The sequence below is a fragment of the Mercenaria mercenaria genome, chromosome 3, assembly GCF_021730395.1.
Source record: "Mercenaria mercenaria strain notata chromosome 3, MADL_Memer_1, whole genome shotgun sequence".
NCBI classification, from domain to species: Eukaryota; Metazoa; Mollusca; class Bivalvia; order Venerida; family Veneridae; genus Mercenaria; species Mercenaria mercenaria.
This window is the reverse complement of record NC_069363.1, coordinates 90,803,386-90,823,466: the sequence shown is the minus strand read 5'-3', so window position 1 is coordinate 90,823,466 and position 20,081 is coordinate 90,803,386. Positions and strand designations below refer to the sequence as shown.

Below are 20,081 nucleotides of genomic sequence, written 5' to 3'. Positions count from 1 at the left end.
GAGAATTATCATAATTTCTTTTCTACAGTAAAATAAGCAAGCATGTTTTTAGTGTAGATGATTCAGTACACTTGAACAGGTACACATGATTATCTTGTGTACATTGGGCGAATGATAGGTTTAGAAATACCAAACAGTGCAATGTAGAAATTGTCCAACATCATTTAAATCAGTCACGCAGTCTTAATCTTTATCACTTGTCCCTCACCACTGCAGTTTAATGCAATATTTGGATTGTAGAATTATATATAAGGAAAATGGGGTACCTTGGATCTGTATCAGTAAGGCTTAAAACCTAACAAAACAAGAAAGTGTCTAGCTGTCCATTAACCAGACACCTAATCTTCCTTCTAGTCATCGGTATCCATAAGCATAGTCTGTTCTTTTCTTGTTTTCAAGGTGTCTGGTATTCAATTTGTTAAGGAATATTGTAATATAATGAGTCAAGGTTTACGATATTATATTTGCTTATAATTAAGAAAGCAATATTTATGTAAAGAAATATTAAACTAAATTCAAACCTTGGTCACAATAGTTTAATGACTGTATGTCAAGGGGTAAAGATAGAATTGTCACATATTTCCTGATTGTTATCAGATATGTTCTGCAAAATGGAAGTACCACATTTATACAAACTTAATAGTAAATATTCATAGACAGAGTAAATTATTTTTTAACAATATTTATAATATTTACTATAATAATAAAAATACTATATTTGCTCATTACGTAAACAACATATTAATTAAAAACTATATTTCTATGATTATATTTAATGCATTTCATAAGAGGATTTTCCATTATTTTTTGTGTGTCAAATCTTAAAAAGCAATGCTTCATCTTCACCATCATCTTAAGTCCAATTAGTACAAGTGGTCTAGAATTATGTGTCTTTGAATTATATAAAAGTATGTATCTCTTCATTTTAACATTAGCAATTTCTTTTTTGTACCAATGATAATCATATTTAGACAGATAGCATATTCCCTGGCACTGTCCAGGTTTCGTTATGGGTCATATAGGACTGATTGATCAATAGTTATGTGCCATTTATTCAGCAGAAATTGCCATTTACACCATTCCTTGTATAATTAGATTAAGGTAAACACTTCGATGAGCTATCTAGGTTGATCACGACCCTGTCGTTTTAAGGAAGACATGTGATTTTGAATTTCAGATTGAACGTCAGAATAGTAATGACAGTGGTTTTGACCCGATGACACCACCGGCTTGCAAGTTTAAAGAGCAACCTAAGTTTGTTGATGTATCTCTGTTGAACAACCCACAAATTCTGCCTAATGGCTACTGTATTGCAGCATTAGGAAAAGGTCAGAGGCCTGACACAGATCCTGGCTCTCCTTCAGTTGAACTGGATTGTTTGCATACTTCCTTAGATAACTTGGGCTTTATTCCAACAGAGCCAGTAGTAGCTCAAGTTGGTTTTGTGATGAATGGGAACAGTGCGACTGGTAGTGAAACGCTTGTGAAAAATGTGGACAGAGATACTGTTCTTAATGAAACAGTTGTGAAAACGAGGGTAAAGAAGGAATCTGGGGATTCTGGTGTGAGCGATGCTTATTCAAAAGCGGCATTAGGTATATCAGAAGAAAAGATGATAAATGATAATGGCCAAGATGTTGATGAAAATAATGCTAACAGTGATAATGAAATACCTGATTACGTGTCAGGTGATAAAGTCATTAACTCGAGTTTCAAAACAAGTAGTATTATTATACCAAAGCCTTTAGCATTTTCTGAATGTTCATTTGATAATAGTTCCTTTTCAGATCGGGAAAATGATAATTCAACTGGTCATGTTGCAGATACAAGTGTTGGGTCTTCACCTGACTATGTTAAAGCACAGTCGCCACATGATAATGTAAATGCTTTGTTTCCTCCTGACTATATTACAGCTCAATCACCTACCATCAGCACAAACATAAAAGCAGATAATCATCAAGTCAATTTACCTGAACACGAGATTCAAAATAAAAGCAAAGAAGATAATGAAAGTAAGTGTGATCAAGTCTTGGCAGATGCTTCTTTCCAACAATTAACCAAAATTCCATGCCCCAGAAGTATGGATGAGAGTGATAATTCCAGTATTGAGGAAGAAACTGTTTCATCACCTACACGTGCTGATGCATCATCTCCTGTAAAGCCTCAGTCTGGTACAAGTAGAAGCGACTACATAAAAGTAACAAATAACAGTACACCTATGATTCACATTCCATCCAACTCTTCGAAATCTTTATCACAGCCAGTAAATGAAAATGATCAGGCCTCAGGTTATGTTACGACTACTGACATGCCAAACATGTCGGTAAAATGTGCCCCTCAGCAGCAGGCAAACTCAGGTACTAATTATGTCACATTGTCTAACACTGGAACACCAGTGTCAGAGAGGATACATGGAACCCCAGTCCAGATGTCATATGTTAATCCACATAAAAAATCAGACCATCCACATGTTTCTGTATCAGAAAGTCAAACCAGCAAACAGAACTCGGATGTTTCTTTGGGTTATGTAACTTCTGTAACAAGCCCGAATATTTCACACTTAACACAGTCCTCACTGAATTCCTACCCAGTAAGTTCGCACGCAACATCTAATCTTCCTTCTACTGAATCTAACAATTTTTCAGAAGATCCAAATATTAAGATTCCTACTCCTGCTTCTGATCAGGCTAGTATGACACTTCCTTCTGTTCACAATCGTATGTCTTCTAATGTTGTTACTGATAACCAGGCAGCTGGAGGATATACGTCTCATTCTGCTGTTCCAGTTCCTGCTGCTCAAAGTGCAATGTATTCACCTAATGTTCAGAACCACTCGGTTGCTATTAAAAGCCAAATATATTATAGTACAGTTGAAAACAACATTTCTTCTTGCGAAGGTGAACGAGATGTTGCGTATCCAAGTGCTTCAAAAACCGTTGACTCTACATCTAGTGCTAATAGTGGTTACATATTGTCAGAAAATAATTCTATGCCAAAATCAACTGATCAGACCTCGCCAGGGTATGTAACAAATACAGATTATCGTGCTACATTTTCTTGTGCGGCATCTGATGGTAATGATGTCAACCCCCAGTATAGGCTCACTACAGCACAGAAAACTGACAGTCAGCTTAAAGAGAGTTACACTGGTAGTGACTGTACGGACCGGTCACTATCTTCTGAATCGGGGATGGTGGCATTCATCAATGATCAACCTAAAGAAAATATCCCAGATAGCAATACCAATAAAACAAATGAATCACAAAGACCAAATAATGTGCCGACCAGTGAAATGCAATTACCAAATGGCTATGTAGATCATCAATTTATACCTCAGGGAAATTATTACAAAGAACAACCTTCTGTTGAAATGAGAAATATTGAGAAACAGAATAACGGGGAAGATCAAGGTAGTAAGAGGGGATCAGACTCCGGTTTAAGCAGCCTAGAAAATGAGAGTCCAGAAACAAATAGAAAGCTGCAAAACGTACAAACTGGATATGTCTCATGCGAGGTTGCAAAGTCAATGCAAAAATGATGATCTCCATATGTTTTAAAAAGCCTCAATGGCCAATTGTTAAAGCTCACTGACTCCGAATCACTTGCTCCTAACCAACGTAATTGTAAGGAAGCCAGACATTTGGTATACGATAGGTCGATAGTCTACCAGGGTGCCTACCATGACTGAAATAATGCCATTAGCAGGGACTTAGGTATTCTTCTACCATCAAACACTGGAAGTGCGCCGTGTAACTTAATTAAAATTATTTTGATGTAACTTCAAATCCAACAACACTAACGGTATGCCTTGGATCATCACAAAGAAAATATTTCAGAATTTTATAACTGTCTTCTTACAGTCATATAAAATGTTACATTGTAACACAAAACTTCTATTTCACACTTATCTACATGAACAATGATCTTGTACCTTGCAATTAGACAGATATGTACACGCATTATACACAAATACAGCAAAACTTTGATATTCACGATTCATTCTGATATCTAAACAGGTAAAAGCTATAAACTGAAATATAGTGAAACAGAAACAAATAGTAGTTGATTTGTTCTTTGTTGTTGTTTTTTTTTTTTGTTGTTGTTTTTAGCTCACCTGTCACAAAGTGACAAGGTGAGCTTTTGTGATCGCGCGGTGTCCGTCGTCCGTCGTCCGTCCGTGCGTCCGTGCGTCCGTCCGTAAACTTTTGCTTGTGACCACTCTAGAGGTCACATTTTTCAGGGGATCTTTATGAAAGTTGGTCAGAATGTTCATCTTGATGATATCTAGGTCAAGTTCGAAACTGGGTCACGTGCCATCAAAAACTAGGTCAGTAGGTCTAAAAATAGAAAAACCTTGTGACCTCTCTAGAGGCCATATATTTCACAAGATCTTCATGAAAATTGGTCAGAATGTTCACCTTGATGATATCTAGGTCAAGTTCGAAACTGGGTCACGTGGGGTCAAAAACTAGGTCAGTAGGTCTAAAAATAGAAAAACCTTGTGACCTCTCTAGAGGCCATATTTTTCATGAGATCTTCATGAATATTGGTCAGAATGTTTATCTTGATGATATCTAGGTCAAGTTCGAAACTGGGTCACGTAGGGTCAAAAACTAGGTCATTAGGTCTAAAAATAGAAAAACCTTGTGACCTCTCTAGAGGCCATATTTCTCAATGCATCTTCATGAAAATTGGTCAGAATGTTCATCTTGATGATATCTAGGTCAAGTTCGAAACTGGGTCACGTGGGGTTAAAAACTAGGTCAGTAGATCTAAAAATAGAAAAACCTTGTGACCTCTCTAGAGGCCATATTTTTCATGAGATCTTCATGATTGTTGGTCAGAATGTTCACCTTGATGATATCTAGGTCAAGTTTGAAACTGGGTCATGTGGGTTTAAAAACTAGGTCAGTAGATCTAAAAATAGAAAAACCTTGTGACCTCTCTAGTGGCCATATTTCTCAATGGATCTTCATGAAAATTGGTCAGAATGTTCACCTTGATGATATCTAGGTCAAATTCGAAACTGGGTCATGTGCGGTCAAAAACTAGGTCAGTAGGTCTAAAAATAGGAAAACCTTGTGACCTCTTTAGAGGCGATATTTTTCAATGGATCTTCATGAAAATTGGTCAGAATGTTTACCTTGAAAATATCTAGGTCAAGTTCGAAACTGGGTCACGTGGGGTTAAAAACTAGGTCAGTAGATCTAAAAATAGAAAAACCTTGTGACCTCTCTAGAGGCCATATTTTTCATGAGATCTTCATGAATATTGGTCAGAATGTTCATCTTGATGATATCTAAGTCAGATTCGAAACTGGGTCACGTGGGGTCAAAAACTAGGTCAGTAGGTCTAAAAATAGAAAAAACCTTGTGACCTCTCTAGAGGCCATATTTCTCAATGGATCTTCATGAAAATTGGTGAGAATGTTCATCTTCATGATATCTAGGTCAGGTTCGTAACTGGGTCATGTGCGGTCAAAAACTAGGTCTGTAGGTCGAAAAATAGAAAAACCTTGTGACCTCTCTAGAGGCCATATTTTTCACGAGATCTTCATGAAAATTGGTGAGAATGTTCACCTTGATGATATCTAGGTCAAGTTTAAAAGTGGGTCACGTGCCTTCAAAAACTAGGTCATTAAGTCAAATAATAGAAAAACCTTGTGACCTCTCTAGAGGCCATATTTTTCAATGGATCTTCATGAAAATTGGTCAGAATTTTTTATCTTGATGATATCTAGGTCACATGTGCTCAAAAACTAGGTCACTATGTCAAATAATAGAAATAACGATGTCATACTCAGTTGAACACTGGGTCATGTGGAGATAGGTGAGCGATTCAGGACCATCATGGTCCTCTTGTTTAAATATCTACTTATTCACTGAAAGTAAACCTTTGTCGGCTAATAACATTTATACCATTCAAACACTACTCACAAAAAAACTGTTGTTAAAAGACTATGGTCACTTTACAACAGTATTTTGACAAATGTACACATGGATAACTGTTTTTAAAAGTTTACCAAAGCAAGTTGGGATTAAAAAATTAAATACAGTAATTACAGGAACTATCGTTTTTCGACACTTAATCTGTCATTTAGTAAAGAAAAACATGCTGCTGTGGTACGTTCTGACTGATTACTGTCTTCTTCCAAATTCGCAAAACTATGCAGAGGGGCCTTCCTGGCCGCTGACTTGATACCACTTGCCCCATACTGCTGTCAGTTCAAAACCTTGCGCGGTACATGTTAGAAAGCTATCTGTCTGGTTTGCGGAATGTCGATGGTTCGATGCAGGTGTCCGCCCATACCTGCAATATATCACAGAGGGAAAATATGCGGTCTACGTTCACCGTCAAAAACTGAAAGTACCTTTAAGACCTAAAATCATACCATTGTGACTTAAAACCCATCGGAACAAAACTCTAATAAGTAATTTTGTATGAAAGGGAATGCTGATGTTCCTGATATATTATTTTGTCTTCAAACATATGAGTAACATGTAAATTTATTTGCATGTTACATGTTTAGGGTAATTTGGACAATTGCCCATTTTAGATTTGATTGATAAATTCACTTTTACATAAAATAGCTTTTGGTTGTATATAAAGAAAAAGTGCTATTTTTCATCAACATCTTGTGCCTTGTTTGTTTCTTTGTATATATAGACAATATATATGTAAATGATATTGTAACATCAAACATTTTGTACTGATACAATTACTCACATGTGATATACTGCATGTATTATGCTTTTATATGTTATGACATGACACATGCAAATTGATGTGTTAATGAAAAGAGAAAAATACACTAGCTGCCCTATTTAAACTTATGAGTGTGTGTTTAGACACCTAGTGTATTACGTATAATGACACAAGTTTCGTGTACCTTTGTTTCAATGGGCAGAGAAATTCGCTTGTATGTACAAATAGTTTTCAGTTTAATATTATAATTATACACGAGAGTTATGTGTTGATTCTCTTTCATTTGAACATTGTTTTTAATGAAAGTATACCAAATGTGAATACAGCTGAAGCTGCATTTATGGCCACCTGTATTAAGCAGCCATTCCTCTAAAAGATACTGTAGAGAATAGTGCAGATCTTGATTAGACTGCACGGATGTGAAGGCTGATCTTGATCAACGCTGGTCGAAAGGGCAGAATGACTCGTATCCAGCATGATAAGGGTTAAGCTGTCATATTTTGTCTCTTTTTGGTTGGATGCTTAGTCAGGGTTTGACTGTAAATTATATGAATTCTTTAGATCTTATATGTACCATACTTTTCAATAAGCAATAGTTTTTAACATGTATTCGTTTATTTATGGTGCTTTTATTCATTCAATATATTTTTTACAAAAATGTGCAATGCACACAATATGAAGAGGGAGGGTGTTGAGACATGTTGTTTTGTGACTTTTTGAGAAATGAGATGTTAAGCCTTGTTAAGAAAACTGTGTTTATATACTAACAGACAGATTTAAAGATGAGCCTTTTGTCAAAATTAATTGCTGGTGATTGTAAATTGAGCCGCACCATGAGAAAAACAACATGCGCAGTCTGGTCTGGATCCATGCTGGTCGCTACTGCACTATGTTGGTTTTCTCATGATGCGGCTCAATTTATATTTGAGGCCATGCTAAGTTAGTAATATGAATAGTTGAATGTCAGTTAAAAGTTCACAAGTTTGTTATTATAGCATTTGGTAAGATCTTCCAGAATTTTCAAGCCTGACAGAAGATGAAACGTCTGCAGTTATTCGTCAGCTTACTATGATAAATGTAGGAATTTATAGTGTTTTTTTTTTGTATAAACTTTGTCATTTTGAGCACTATTCTAGGCATATCAATCGGGGTTATCTGGGTAATAATAATAGCCGATATGGCATTCAGCATGTGATCACTAACGCGCTACTAATGTTCCATTAATCTTGATTCATGGTATGGTTTTGTGTCATGAAATCTTTTGGTGTGATTGGCTCATAAATCTATGTTATCTATCACAAAATGTGTCAACGGATTTAAAGATATAAAGATCCTTGTTTAAAATTTAATACCTTTCGAAGGTTAAACAATTTCAAATTGAGAAAAAATTGAAGTCAACCAAATTGTAAAGAAGTCTTTTATTGTACGACACATATATAAATTGTTTCAGACAGAGGATGGTTAAACTAAAAACTTTCTGGAAACGTTCTGTTAACAACATAGGCAGAATTAAGACTGAACAGTTTTGGCCTTCAAATGAAGCTGACACTAGTTCCTTCGGCTCGTTTTCGTGAACGCTTTGTACCAAACATTTTACTTTAAGAAAGAAATAAAAGATTGACTTAAAGAGAGAAAGAAGAGATACAGTTCTAGTCAAAAGAGCATTGCTTATTAAATAATTGGTAAGTCTGTGATAAGTGATGACTGGACAACAGTGTGGCAGATTATTTTATCTGAGTCTGAATTTTTGTCAAGTAATCCAGACCTGAGTAAATGTATTTGCAACTTTGAATCAGTATTGTGTATTAAAATTACTAAGTGTACATTTATTTCACTTTTGTGATATGTTTGTAGTTTTTGTTACTGCTGATTGTTTTATATGGCAATAATCAAAGTGCTGTTGTTGTTTTTAGTAGTAGTTTTATAATTGAATTGATTGTTGTTCTTCTTTATATGAAATACTGTGCAATTTATACAGTGTTTGTTGTTGTGCCATGTTGAAGTAAATAAAGCTAAGAATAATAGACATTTTATCACCTTTTAGAGTATATATTAACATCAGCTTTGCCAAAAGTATTTGAGCATGGTGTAAGAATACCTTCAAGTTGTCTGTTATGTATATTTCCTAAATCTATTTTTTGATACGTTGATTTTTAATTGTTTTGTACTTTGTTACAGGTTTTGCAGTTCTTAAAATGAAGTGCAAACAATTTGTTGTCTGTTGAGTTTTACTTTTGCCAGGTGCATTTTGTACTATTTACAGTTGTATAGCGTAGACATAGTACGAAAGGTCTTTTATAACTCTAAGTTAATACAGTATGAGAGTGGTTGTTTATAAGTCTCTCAAAAGAAAAGAACAAACATTGTTTGTTATCATTTATAGAGGATCATCATGTGTTTAAGTGTAAGGTATACTGTTTTTTTTCACTAAATTTTAGATGCAATATTTCATGATTTTCTAATATTTTACTATTTAAAGTATTCGTATTTAATATGTGAAAATAAACACATTTTCTTGTTTCATACCTTGTCAATGGTATAAGGGCGCCTACGTTGCCAAGTAGTTAAGGTCGCTGACTTCACATCACTTGCCTCACACCGATGATGGTTCGAGCCTCACTCGGAGCGTTGAATTCTTCATGTGAGGAAGCCATTCAGCTGGCTTACGGAAGGTCGTCGGTTCTACCTAGGTTCCTGCCCGTGATGACATAATGCACGTAGAGGCACCTGGGGACTTTCTCTACCATCAAAGCTGGAAAGTTGCCATATGACCTACGATTTAACGGTGTCGGTGCGACAAACAAAACAAACAAATCGTCAACGGTATTAACAAAACTGCACAATGTCAAGCGCAACATGGAACGTTAGATTCAACGTCATCACATTTCAATATGATATATTTCTGTTACCTCGTAATATGTTGGGCATAATTGTACGTTTTCATATTCTTTGTTTTGTATATGTACTTTTAATGTTTTTCTTATATAATAGGAATTTTTAATTTGTTGTAATTCATGTTCTGCACAGTCGTAATTCTGTAGAAGTGAGATGATACTATGATAACAACATTTTTTCAGACGGTGACAGTTCAAATATAATTTACCATTACGTACATGTCTGCAACTTCAATTCACCATACTATAAACATTTTATGTATGACTTTTTAAAATCAGATTTCATTTGCTTGTAGTTCATTTTGCAATATTTATGCCTGTCAAGAATATTGAGAAAAAAAGATGTAACACATGTCGTTTATTGTACGACACATATATAAATTGTTTTAGACAGAGGATGGTTAAACTAAAAACTTTCTGGAAACGCTCTGGTCACAACATAGGCAGAATTTAAGATTGAACAGTTTTGGCCTTCAAATGAAGCTGGCAGTAGTTCTTTCGGCTCGTTTTCGTGAACGCTTTGTACCAAACATTTTACTTTAAGAAAGAAATAAAAGATAGACTTAAAGAGAGAAAGAAGGAGATACAATTCTTGTCAAAAGAGCATTGCTTATTAAATAAGTGGTAAGTCTGTGATAAGTGATGACTGGACGACAGTGTGGCCGATTATTTTATCTGAGTCTGAATTTTCGTCAAGGAATCCAGACCTGAGTAAATGTATTTGCAACTTTGAATCAGTATTGGTATTAAAAATTAGTGTACATTTATTTCACTTTTGTGATATGTTTGTAGTTTTTGTTGCTGCTGATTGTTTTATATGGCAATAATCAAAGTGCTGTTGTTTTTAGTAGTAGTTTTATAATTGAATTGATTGTCGTTCTTCTTTATATGAAATACTGTGCAATTTATACAGTGTTTGTTGTTGTGCCATGTTGAAGTAAATAAAGCTAAGAATAAGGGACATTTTATCACCTTTTAGAGTATGTATTAACATTAACTTTGCCAAAAGCATTTGAGCATGGTGTAAGAATATCTTTAAGTTGTCTGTTATGTATATTTCATAAATCTATTTTTTGATACGTTGATTTTTATTAGTTTTGTACTTTGTTACAGGTTTTGCAGTTCTTAAAATGAAGTGCAAACAATTTGCTGTCTGTTGAGTTTTACTTTTGCCAGGTGCATTTTGTACTATTTACAGTTGTATAGCGTAGACATAGTACGAAAGGTCTTTTATAACTCTAAGTTAAGGTATTGGACCCGTAATAGAGTATCTCCTTTTTGAAGAGTATTCAATTCCTACCATAAACCTACTTTGACTGCAATTTTCAGGGGGGCGTAGGTTCAAACCCCACTGGGACCAATTTTTTTTTCTCCATGTTTTCCTCTTTTCTAGTAAGTTTTTACTTCTTTCAAGACTAATTATGGATGAATTGTACAAAAGTGGAAAATTTTCATTTTATAAGCAATTTTTTGCTGTTCAATGTGAATTTACCTCTGAATCAGGAGGGGTAGAGTTAGACATCTTTAAAAATACTGAGTTACGTGCGGTAAAAGTTCTCTATTTTGCCTTCATTCTTTAGATTACATATTGTGGAAGAAATGCAGGTAGGTTTTACTATTGCCCCAAGGTTATTTTTGAATGAAGTGAGCAAAATTCAAAACAGACCCACCGGATTCGACCTTAATTTTTCAATGTTGGAGTTAGAATTCTGTCTCATTAAATCTGTTTACTTGAGGCACCCTAGACAAAAATGATTTTTAAAGTTTTATTTTGTGTTTTATAATTGTTTAACAATAGTTTGATGTTTCTTTTATCAAAATTAATGTTTTAATGAATTTTCTGCAAACGTTTTAGATAGTGGCCATCACATTGAATTTTGTCTCTTCCTGAGCGTGAGGAAATACCATAAAATATACAAAATTTACAAAAAAACGGCACGGTAAAAGTTGTTTAAAATTTGCAACACAGTGTGAAACATGATCAACTTTAAGAATATACCAAGCAAATGCCATTTTTAAAACATTACTTTTAGGGGTCCAATACCTTAATACAATATAAGATTGGTTGTTTATAAGTCTCTCAAAAGAAAAATTCAAACACTGTTTGTTAACATTTATAGAGGATCATCATGTGTTTAAGTGTAATGTATACTGTTTTTTCACTAAATTTTAGATGCAATATTTCATGATTTTCTAATATTTTACTATTTAAAGTATTCGTATTTAATATGTGAAAATAGACACATTTTCTTGTTGTTTCATACCTTGTCAATGGTATAGGGGCCTATGTTGCCAGGTAGTTAAGGTCGCTGACTTCACATCACTTGCTTCACACCGATGATGGTTCGAGCCTCACTCGGAGCGTTGAATTCTTCATGTGAGGAAGCCATTCAGCTGGCTTACGGAAGGTCGTCGGTTCTACCTAGGTTCCCGCCCGTGATGACATAATGCACGTAGAGGCACCTGGGGACTTTCTCTACCATCAAAGCTGGAAAGTCGCCATATGACCTACGATTATGTCAGTGCGACAAACAAAACAAACAAATCGTCAACGGTATTAACAAAACTGCACAATGTGAACGGTATTAAACAAAACTGCACAATGTCAAGCGCAACATGGAATGTTAGATTCAAGGTCATCACATTTCAACATGGTATATTTCTGTTACCTCGTAATATGTTGGGCATAATTGTACGTTTTCATATTCTTTGTTTTTTATATGTACTTCTAATGTTTTTCTTATATAATAGGAATTTTTAATTTGTTGTAATTTGTGTTCTGCGCAGTCGTAATTCAGTAGAAGTGAGATGATACTATGATAACCACATTTTTTCAGACGGTGACGGTTCAAATATAATTTACCATTACGTACATGTCTGCAACTTCAATTCACCATACTATAAACATTTTATGTATGACTTTTTAAAAATCAGATTTCATTTGCTTGTAGTTCATTTTGCAATATTCATGCCTGTCAAGAATATTGAAAAAGAACTGTAACACATGCCTGACGTCATTTGTGAAATAAAGCGATTATATCATTTTTAGCTCGACTTTTCGAAGAATAGGGGAGCTATCCTACTCGCCCCGGCGTCGGCGTTAGCGTTAGCGTGAGCGTCACACAAATGTTAAAGTTTGCGTACCACCCCAAATATTTTCAAAGTCCATTGAGATATTGCTTTCATATTTTGCATACTTGTTTACCATCATGACCCCAGTCTGTAAAAAGTAGGAGGCAACTCTATCAAGCATTTTGACTGAATTATGGCCCCTTTTCAACTTAAAATAAATGTTAAAGTTTGCGTACCACCCCAAATATTTTCAAAGTCCATTGAGATATTGCTTTCATATTTTGCATACTTGTTTACCATCGTAACCTCAGTCTGTAAAAAGGAGGAGGCAACTCTATCAAGCATTTTGACTGAATTATGGCCCCTTTTCGACTTAGAATAAATGTTAAAGTTTGCTTACCACCCCAAATATTTGCAAAGTCCATTGAGATATTGCTTTCATATTTTGCATACTTGTTTTCCATCATGACCCCTGTCTGTAAAAAGGAGGAGGCAACTCTACCAAGCATTTTGACTGAATTATGACCCCTTTTCGACTTAGAATATGCTTATTGTAATGTTCAAGTTTTACTCATTGCTTATTTTATACTATCAAGCACTGAGAATAGTCGAGCGTGCTGTCCACTGACAGCTCTTGTTGTATTACGTTAGTGTAATAATACATTTAGTTGATGTCATTGTAAGTAGAGTAGACGTTGGTTGAATTGACTTCGTCTATAACAGGTAAGAAAGAAAACATTCTGGTGTTTTAGGAGGAAAAGCTAGCTTGTGGTGTTTTTGTCTTTCCACACAATTTATCAAATTCGTCGAATAAAATTGATAAATGCTTGGCAGATGAAATAATGTATAATAAAAAGACACTGGTGTAACATATGATTTTCAAAACCTTATGTTATTTATAACTGAAGAACATAACTTTTAACAAGACCGACAGTTTGTAATATTTATACATTCACGTGATAATTTTGGTGTAAACAATTTCAGTAATATGGGTCCAGAAGTATTTTGCGTAAGTAAAGTAGCTTCAAGACTGTTTTTAGCTCACCTGTCACAAAGTGACAAGGTGAGCTTTTGTGATCGCGTGGCGTCCGTCGTCCTTCCGTCCGTCCGTACGTGCGTGCGTAAACTTTTGCTTGTGACCACTCTGGAGGTCACATTTTTCATGGGATCTTTATGAAAGTTGGTCAGAATGTTCACCTTGATGATGTCTAGGTCAAGTTCGCAACTGGGTTACGTGCCATCTAAAACTAGGTCAGTAGGTCTAAAAATAGAAAAACCTTGTGACCTCTCTAGAGGCCATATATTTCACAAGATCTTCATGAAAATTGGTCAGAATGTTCACCTTGATGATATCTAGGTCAAGTTTGAAACTGGGTCACGTGCCTTTAAAAACTAGGTCAGTAGGTCTAAAAATAGAAAAACCTTGTGACCTCTCTAGAGGCCATATATTTCACAAGATCTTCATGAAATTTGGTCAGAACGTTTACCTTGATAACATCTAGGTCAAGTTCGAAACTGGATCACGTGCCATTAAAAACTAGGTCAGAAGGTCAAATAATAGATAAACCTTGTGACCTCTCTAAAGGCCATATTTTTCATGGGATTTGTATGAAAGTTGGTCAGAATGTTCATCTTGATGATATCTAGATCAAGTTCGAAACTGGGTCACGTTCGGTTAAAAACTAGGTCAGTAGGTCTAAAAATAGAAAAACCTTGTGACCTCTCTAGAGGCCATATATTTCATGAGATCTTCATGAAAATTGGTCAGAATGCTCACCTTGATGATATCTAGGTCAAGTTTGAAACTGGGTCACATGCCTTCGAAAACTAGATCAGTAGGTCAAATAATAGAAAAACCTTGTGACCTCTCTAGAGGCCATATTTTTCATGGGATCTGTATGAAAATTGGTCTGAATGTTCATCTTGATGATATCTAGGTCAAGTTTGAAAGTGGGTCACGTGCCTTCAAAAAGTAGGTCAGTAGGTCAAATAATAGAAAAACCTTGTGACCTCTGTAAAAACCATATTTTTCATGGGATCTGTATGAAAGTTGGTCTGAATGTTCATCTTGATGATATCTAGATCAAGTTCGAAACAGGGTTATGTGCGGTCAAAAACTAGGTCAGTATGTCTTAAAATAGAAAAACCTTGTGACCTCTCTAGAAGCCATACTTGTGAATGGATCTCCATAAAAATTGGTCAGAATGTTCATCTTGATGATATCTAGGTCAAGTTCGAAAGTGGGTCACATGCCATCAAAATGTAGGTCAGTAGGTCAAATAATGAAAAGACGTTGTGACCTCTCTAGAGGCCATATTTTTCATGAGAGCTGTATGAAAGTTGGTCTGAATCTTTATCTTGATGATATATAGGTCAAGTTTGAAACTGGGTCAACTGCGATCAAAAACTAGGTCAGTAGGTCTTGAAATAGAAAAACCTTGTGACCACTCTAGAGGCCATACCCTTGAATGGAACTTCATAAAAATTGGTCAGAATGTTCATCTTGATGATATCTAGGTCAAGTTTGAAACTGGGTCACGTGCCATAAAAAACTAGGTCAGTAGGTCAAATAATAACATAACCTTGTGACCTCTCTAGAGGCAATATTTTTCATGGGATCTGTATGAAAGTTGGTCTGAATGTACATCTTGATGATATCTAGGTCAGATTAGAAACTGGGTCAACTGCGGTCAAAAACTAGGTCAGTAGGTCTAAAATCAGAAAAATCTTTTGACCTCTCTAGAGGCCATATTTTTCAATGGATCTTCATGAAAATTGATCTGAATGTTCACCTTGTTTATATCTAGGTCAGTTTAGAAACTGGGTCACGTGCAGTCAAAAACTAGGCCAGTAGTTATAAAAATAGAAAAACCTTGTGACCTCTCTAGAGGCCATATTTTTCATGAGATCTTCCTGTCAATTAGTGAGAATGTTCACCTTCATGATATCTAGTTAAAATTCAAAACAGGGTCACGTAGCTTCGAAAACTAGGTCAACAGGTCAAATAATAGAAAAACCTTGTGACCTCTCTAGAGACCATATTTTTCAATGGATCTTCATGAAAATTAATCAGAGTTTTTATCTTGATTATATCTAGATCAAGTTCAAAACTGGGTCACATGAGCTCAAAAACTAGGTCACTATTTCAAATAATAGAAAAAACGACGTCATACTCAAAACTGGGTAATGTGGGAAGAGGTCAGCGATTCAGGATCATCATGGTCCTCTTGTTTAATCATTTGTTTTAATCATTTGTTGTATCCTAGCATTTATTGATTATAGTGGAAGCAGAGCATTTGTGCTATGGGAATTCATTAAAGTTATGTATTGGATCATTGTTTCACATAAAATGCTGAAAAATCCAGCATTATGAAATGGCAAAATATTTTATAAACAATTAATACATTCCATGCCAGAAAATGTTTTGAAATTGAATTTATACTGTTAAGACGGTCTGATAACTATGTTATTGTTGTTATTTAAATTCGACGTCTTTACAGAGATTTTTGGTAGTATACTATCAATAGTCGAAGTAATGTTTTATGTTTATACCGTCATGCTAGTCTGATGTGATGAAATTGTTGCTAGTGTTTTAGATAAATATACAGATGGTCCAGGACAGTATTCACTTGATTTGGTCATAATTTGTTTCGAATTTGAAGATTTTGCTTTGTTATTATTGTGATTAAATTTCAATATATGTTTTTAATATACTCACTTAAAATGATTTTGTTCATATAGAAGATAGGCTTGCACAGATATGATATTCGAAATAACTTGATACTAAGGAATTCACTGAATACATTTGTTACAAATCTTTATCATAGTTAATCATAATTTTATCAGAAAAACAGTTTGCCTTTTTGCTGTTTGTAATACAAATACTGTATTAATCTGCATTTTAAATTTGATTTGTTTTAAAGTTTTTGTTGTGAAAAAAGATTTAATTTTGCCACTGTTCATTTCATACGAGAATGCATCTTTCTGGACCTTTTTAAGTTATAGCAGATTATCTACGCAATCATGGTAAATACATATGTGACTATTTGCATTTGAGTCTCAGAACGTTGGTGATTATGAACCCGTTAGAGAACAACTAAATTTAATTCTATTATTGTGACAAAGAGAAAGCTTTCTTTCTCAGAGCAACATACATGTATATCTGTCGTGTTTTAACTTCCCTAATCAAAGGATTCAGAGCGACTATTTAGTATAGGTGGATGTCCCGGCTACGATCGTCCGTCGTCAACATGACCTCTTTATGTACTGAAACTTGCATCATTGGATTGACCCCTGTCAAGTCAAATGGTTCACTTGATTGTATTCACGGACAATTTGGGTAAACGTACAAAGTCCTTTTGAACAACTTTTAATTAAGAATAACTTGGTGGATCATCATCAAACTTTATATCCTTACATTTACATGCTATTCTAAGAAGAAAGATGAAGCCCCCTGCCAAATTTGTTGAAGCCAGGTCCCTGGAACTGCATTTGGGTTCATAGTTTTTGCATAAAGTTACAAAATGTACTTATTTTAAAGAAACATTTCTGCTAAAAATCAAAATTAAGCCACTGCTCTTTGATCATGTTTGCTTCGCTGGAGTTTCTCTAAATAATTTATTATCAGGTCCTTCTTTTATCAAATTCAGAGCTGTCACGGGAGTCCAAATATAAGGAACAAACAAGTCTAAAAAATTCTTTGACAAAACAGAAACTTTACGTGAATCCCAGGAAGCTAATTAAAAGCAATTAAAAAAACTATATTGTAGTTCGTCTGTAAACAACTTCTCTTAACCTCTTATCATTCTTGTTGAGTGACGGAGGGCGACTGGTCATTTAGTTAAGAGGGTAATTTTTTTCCGCACGTTTGTTATTTAACGACTGCTAATTGTGCCTTGATATATGGATCGGATTATACAGTTTCCATAAAATTGTAAAGTGGCAAAGTTGCACGCTTTTTACATGTCTTTTTCTTAATTAACGTGTTTAATAGTTATCTCTCTCTCTCTCTCATGTCACACAGAATTTTCCCGTGCTTTACCGGTAGTGGAAAATCTGGTCTCGCGCTGATGTGTAAGATGACTCTCGTGCTGTAATTCATGCATGTATACAATTTACATACGTTACTATTACAAGATAGTGCTTAAAAGAAAAACATTAAGCAGTTACCCACGAGCTGGATATTTCAATCCGCACCTTTAGTAAGTGAAGTACTCAAATAATTTATATTACAAGAAAAACAGTTAAAGCAGTATCTGATGAAATTCCTCTTTGTATACATTTCAGAATCTCAAAAATTCATGTAAAATAATTGATATGAACTTAGTTCGTATTCACTTTTCTGCATCTCTTAACATCTCTAAATTGTTATGCACCTAGTCTTCGAATGATTGTCTCATCATTTTATGGCATTTAATTTTAAAGTTATCATTTCTTCCTTTTTATTTTACTCTGTTCTTCCTTTGTAAATAACTTTACCGTGAGCGTTTTAGTTTCCATGTTTATAACAAAACTAGAACATTTCTACGCAGTATGACTACGTATTTATAAATGAGGCATCCTAAAAGCCTAGTCGACCTGTCTCTTACTGACACACGTACTTTTGCGATATTAGGTGCAACATACATTTTACAGTCATTCATATCCGTCATTTACATTTTTTCTAAAATGTTAGCAATATATTGTTCATGCAGTTATAATACACACATTCTTAACGCTGCAATAAATAAAATAACACCACATAACCTTGTTGCAGGAAAGAAATGTGAGTACTGTATAAAATAGGACCCAAAATTGGGTCTCTAAATTGTGCAATCTTTTGCAATTGGAATAGATAAACCTGACACATAGAATAGGAATAGCAAGTATTTTCCCCCCTTTAATTATTCTTGAACGCACGAATGCAGGTTTTTATGTTAATGCCTTAAAACGATGTTTATTTAAAACGAAATAGTTTGGAAATAGTTAAAACAGACAGACGGTTTTCAAAAAATGTTAAATGTTGGTCTGTTCAACTTATTTATGTTCTATCTGTCTACCTCCGGGCAGTATCATTCCTTACAACTGTTCTCTTTAAGCCACGGTACTTACTCTTAAAATTTATTTTTAAACTTTTTTTAAGAGAATGCAGTGGAAATGATTTCTTTACATATGATAAATTCTTATAACGTGCTGGTCATTTTACTTTTACCATATTTTCAAAGACATATATATTATTTATCATTCTTTTTTTTTTCAGAGTAGAAAATCATCACTCATTGCATCGGGACCATTTTTATACACACTGTTATCTTCAACAATTGTCATTTTTACGCAAACAAACTATAAAGAATGCTTTTTGTTAAACAGTATATTTGAATGTCTCAAAGACATCATATCACAGTAGGCTTTAGTCTTTAGGAATTTGTTTTCTTTTCTTTTGTCAATGTATATCCCATATATTACTCTTTTGTGTTCTAAACAATAAAATGTTCTACACGTGTTGTTGTATTTTTTCCATATAGCGGAATGAGAGAGTTGTTTGCGAGGTGCAGCGATGCCTGAATATTTAACCCTTCAAAAAAAAAAAGGATACGTTATGTATAGCCAGATGTCATGTATATTCTTCCATCTGTTCATTGACAACATTTAGATTTCTAATAAATCCTCAAATATCAGAATTTATTCACCAGAATCTGGGTTACGTCTTAAAGTATTGTGCAAATTATCTGGATGTACCGCCTGATAGATTGACTTTAGTCAGATTTGTACTGCTTCCGAATAGCTCTTTAAACAAATTTCCTCGCACGGTTTCGCGCATTATATCAGTGTATTGTAGGGTGTTCATCAAATGGCAGCATATAGAACTTGAACTGTCTGTCCGTTCTTTCTCATTTGCTTGTCCAGAGTATAGCATGGAATCGACATCAAATTTGGAATATAGATGTATGGTTGCCATGGGTTATTTGCTCAGTAGCTCTAATTTCAGCATACGGACCATATCTTAGGAATTATGCAAGAAATTGTCGTTATATTTTATGATCCTTTTGCGATCATGGAATCCGTTTAAATATCATAGTTCCACTTAAGCGTTACACCGCAAGGTCATTTTCTAAGAGGGGCAACATCGAAACGGGTATAATGTTTAAAATGCGTATATTTATAACAGTGATGCAGTACAAAGTAAAAATTCCAACCATCCGCTCGTGTCGAGGTGAGCCAGATTGAAATTATTTTTCATAAATATTGAAACATCAACGATTTTCAATTCTTTTGTGCCCGTTTATATGATGCATAAAATGATAGATTATACAACCAGATTTAAAATAATTTTGCACCAGAAAATGGTATATTATAATACCGATGCATTCGTCTATAATTTTTTTAAACAAATCTATTAATCGACGTCGGGAATCCACCTACAAACATTCT

At 34.6% G+C, this 20,081-nt stretch overlaps 1 protein-coding gene across 7 annotated transcripts in view; it reads left to right on the top strand.

The window, feature by feature from the left end:
- LOC123524075 (uncharacterized) overlaps positions 1-19,153 on the top strand; it is a 128,562-nt gene extending 109,409 nt beyond the window's left edge. For all 7 annotated transcript variants that reach the window (XM_053539255.1, XM_053539254.1, XM_053539257.1 and 4 more), the window contains one exon: positions 1,178-19,153. In XM_053539255.1, coding sequence (XP_053395230.1) covers positions 1,178-3,538 — 2,361 coding nt within the window. In that variant the 3' untranslated portion in view covers positions 3,539-19,153. The remainder of the gene's footprint in view (positions 1-1,177) is intronic.
- The last annotated feature ends 928 nt before the right edge of the window (positions 19,154-20,081 follow it).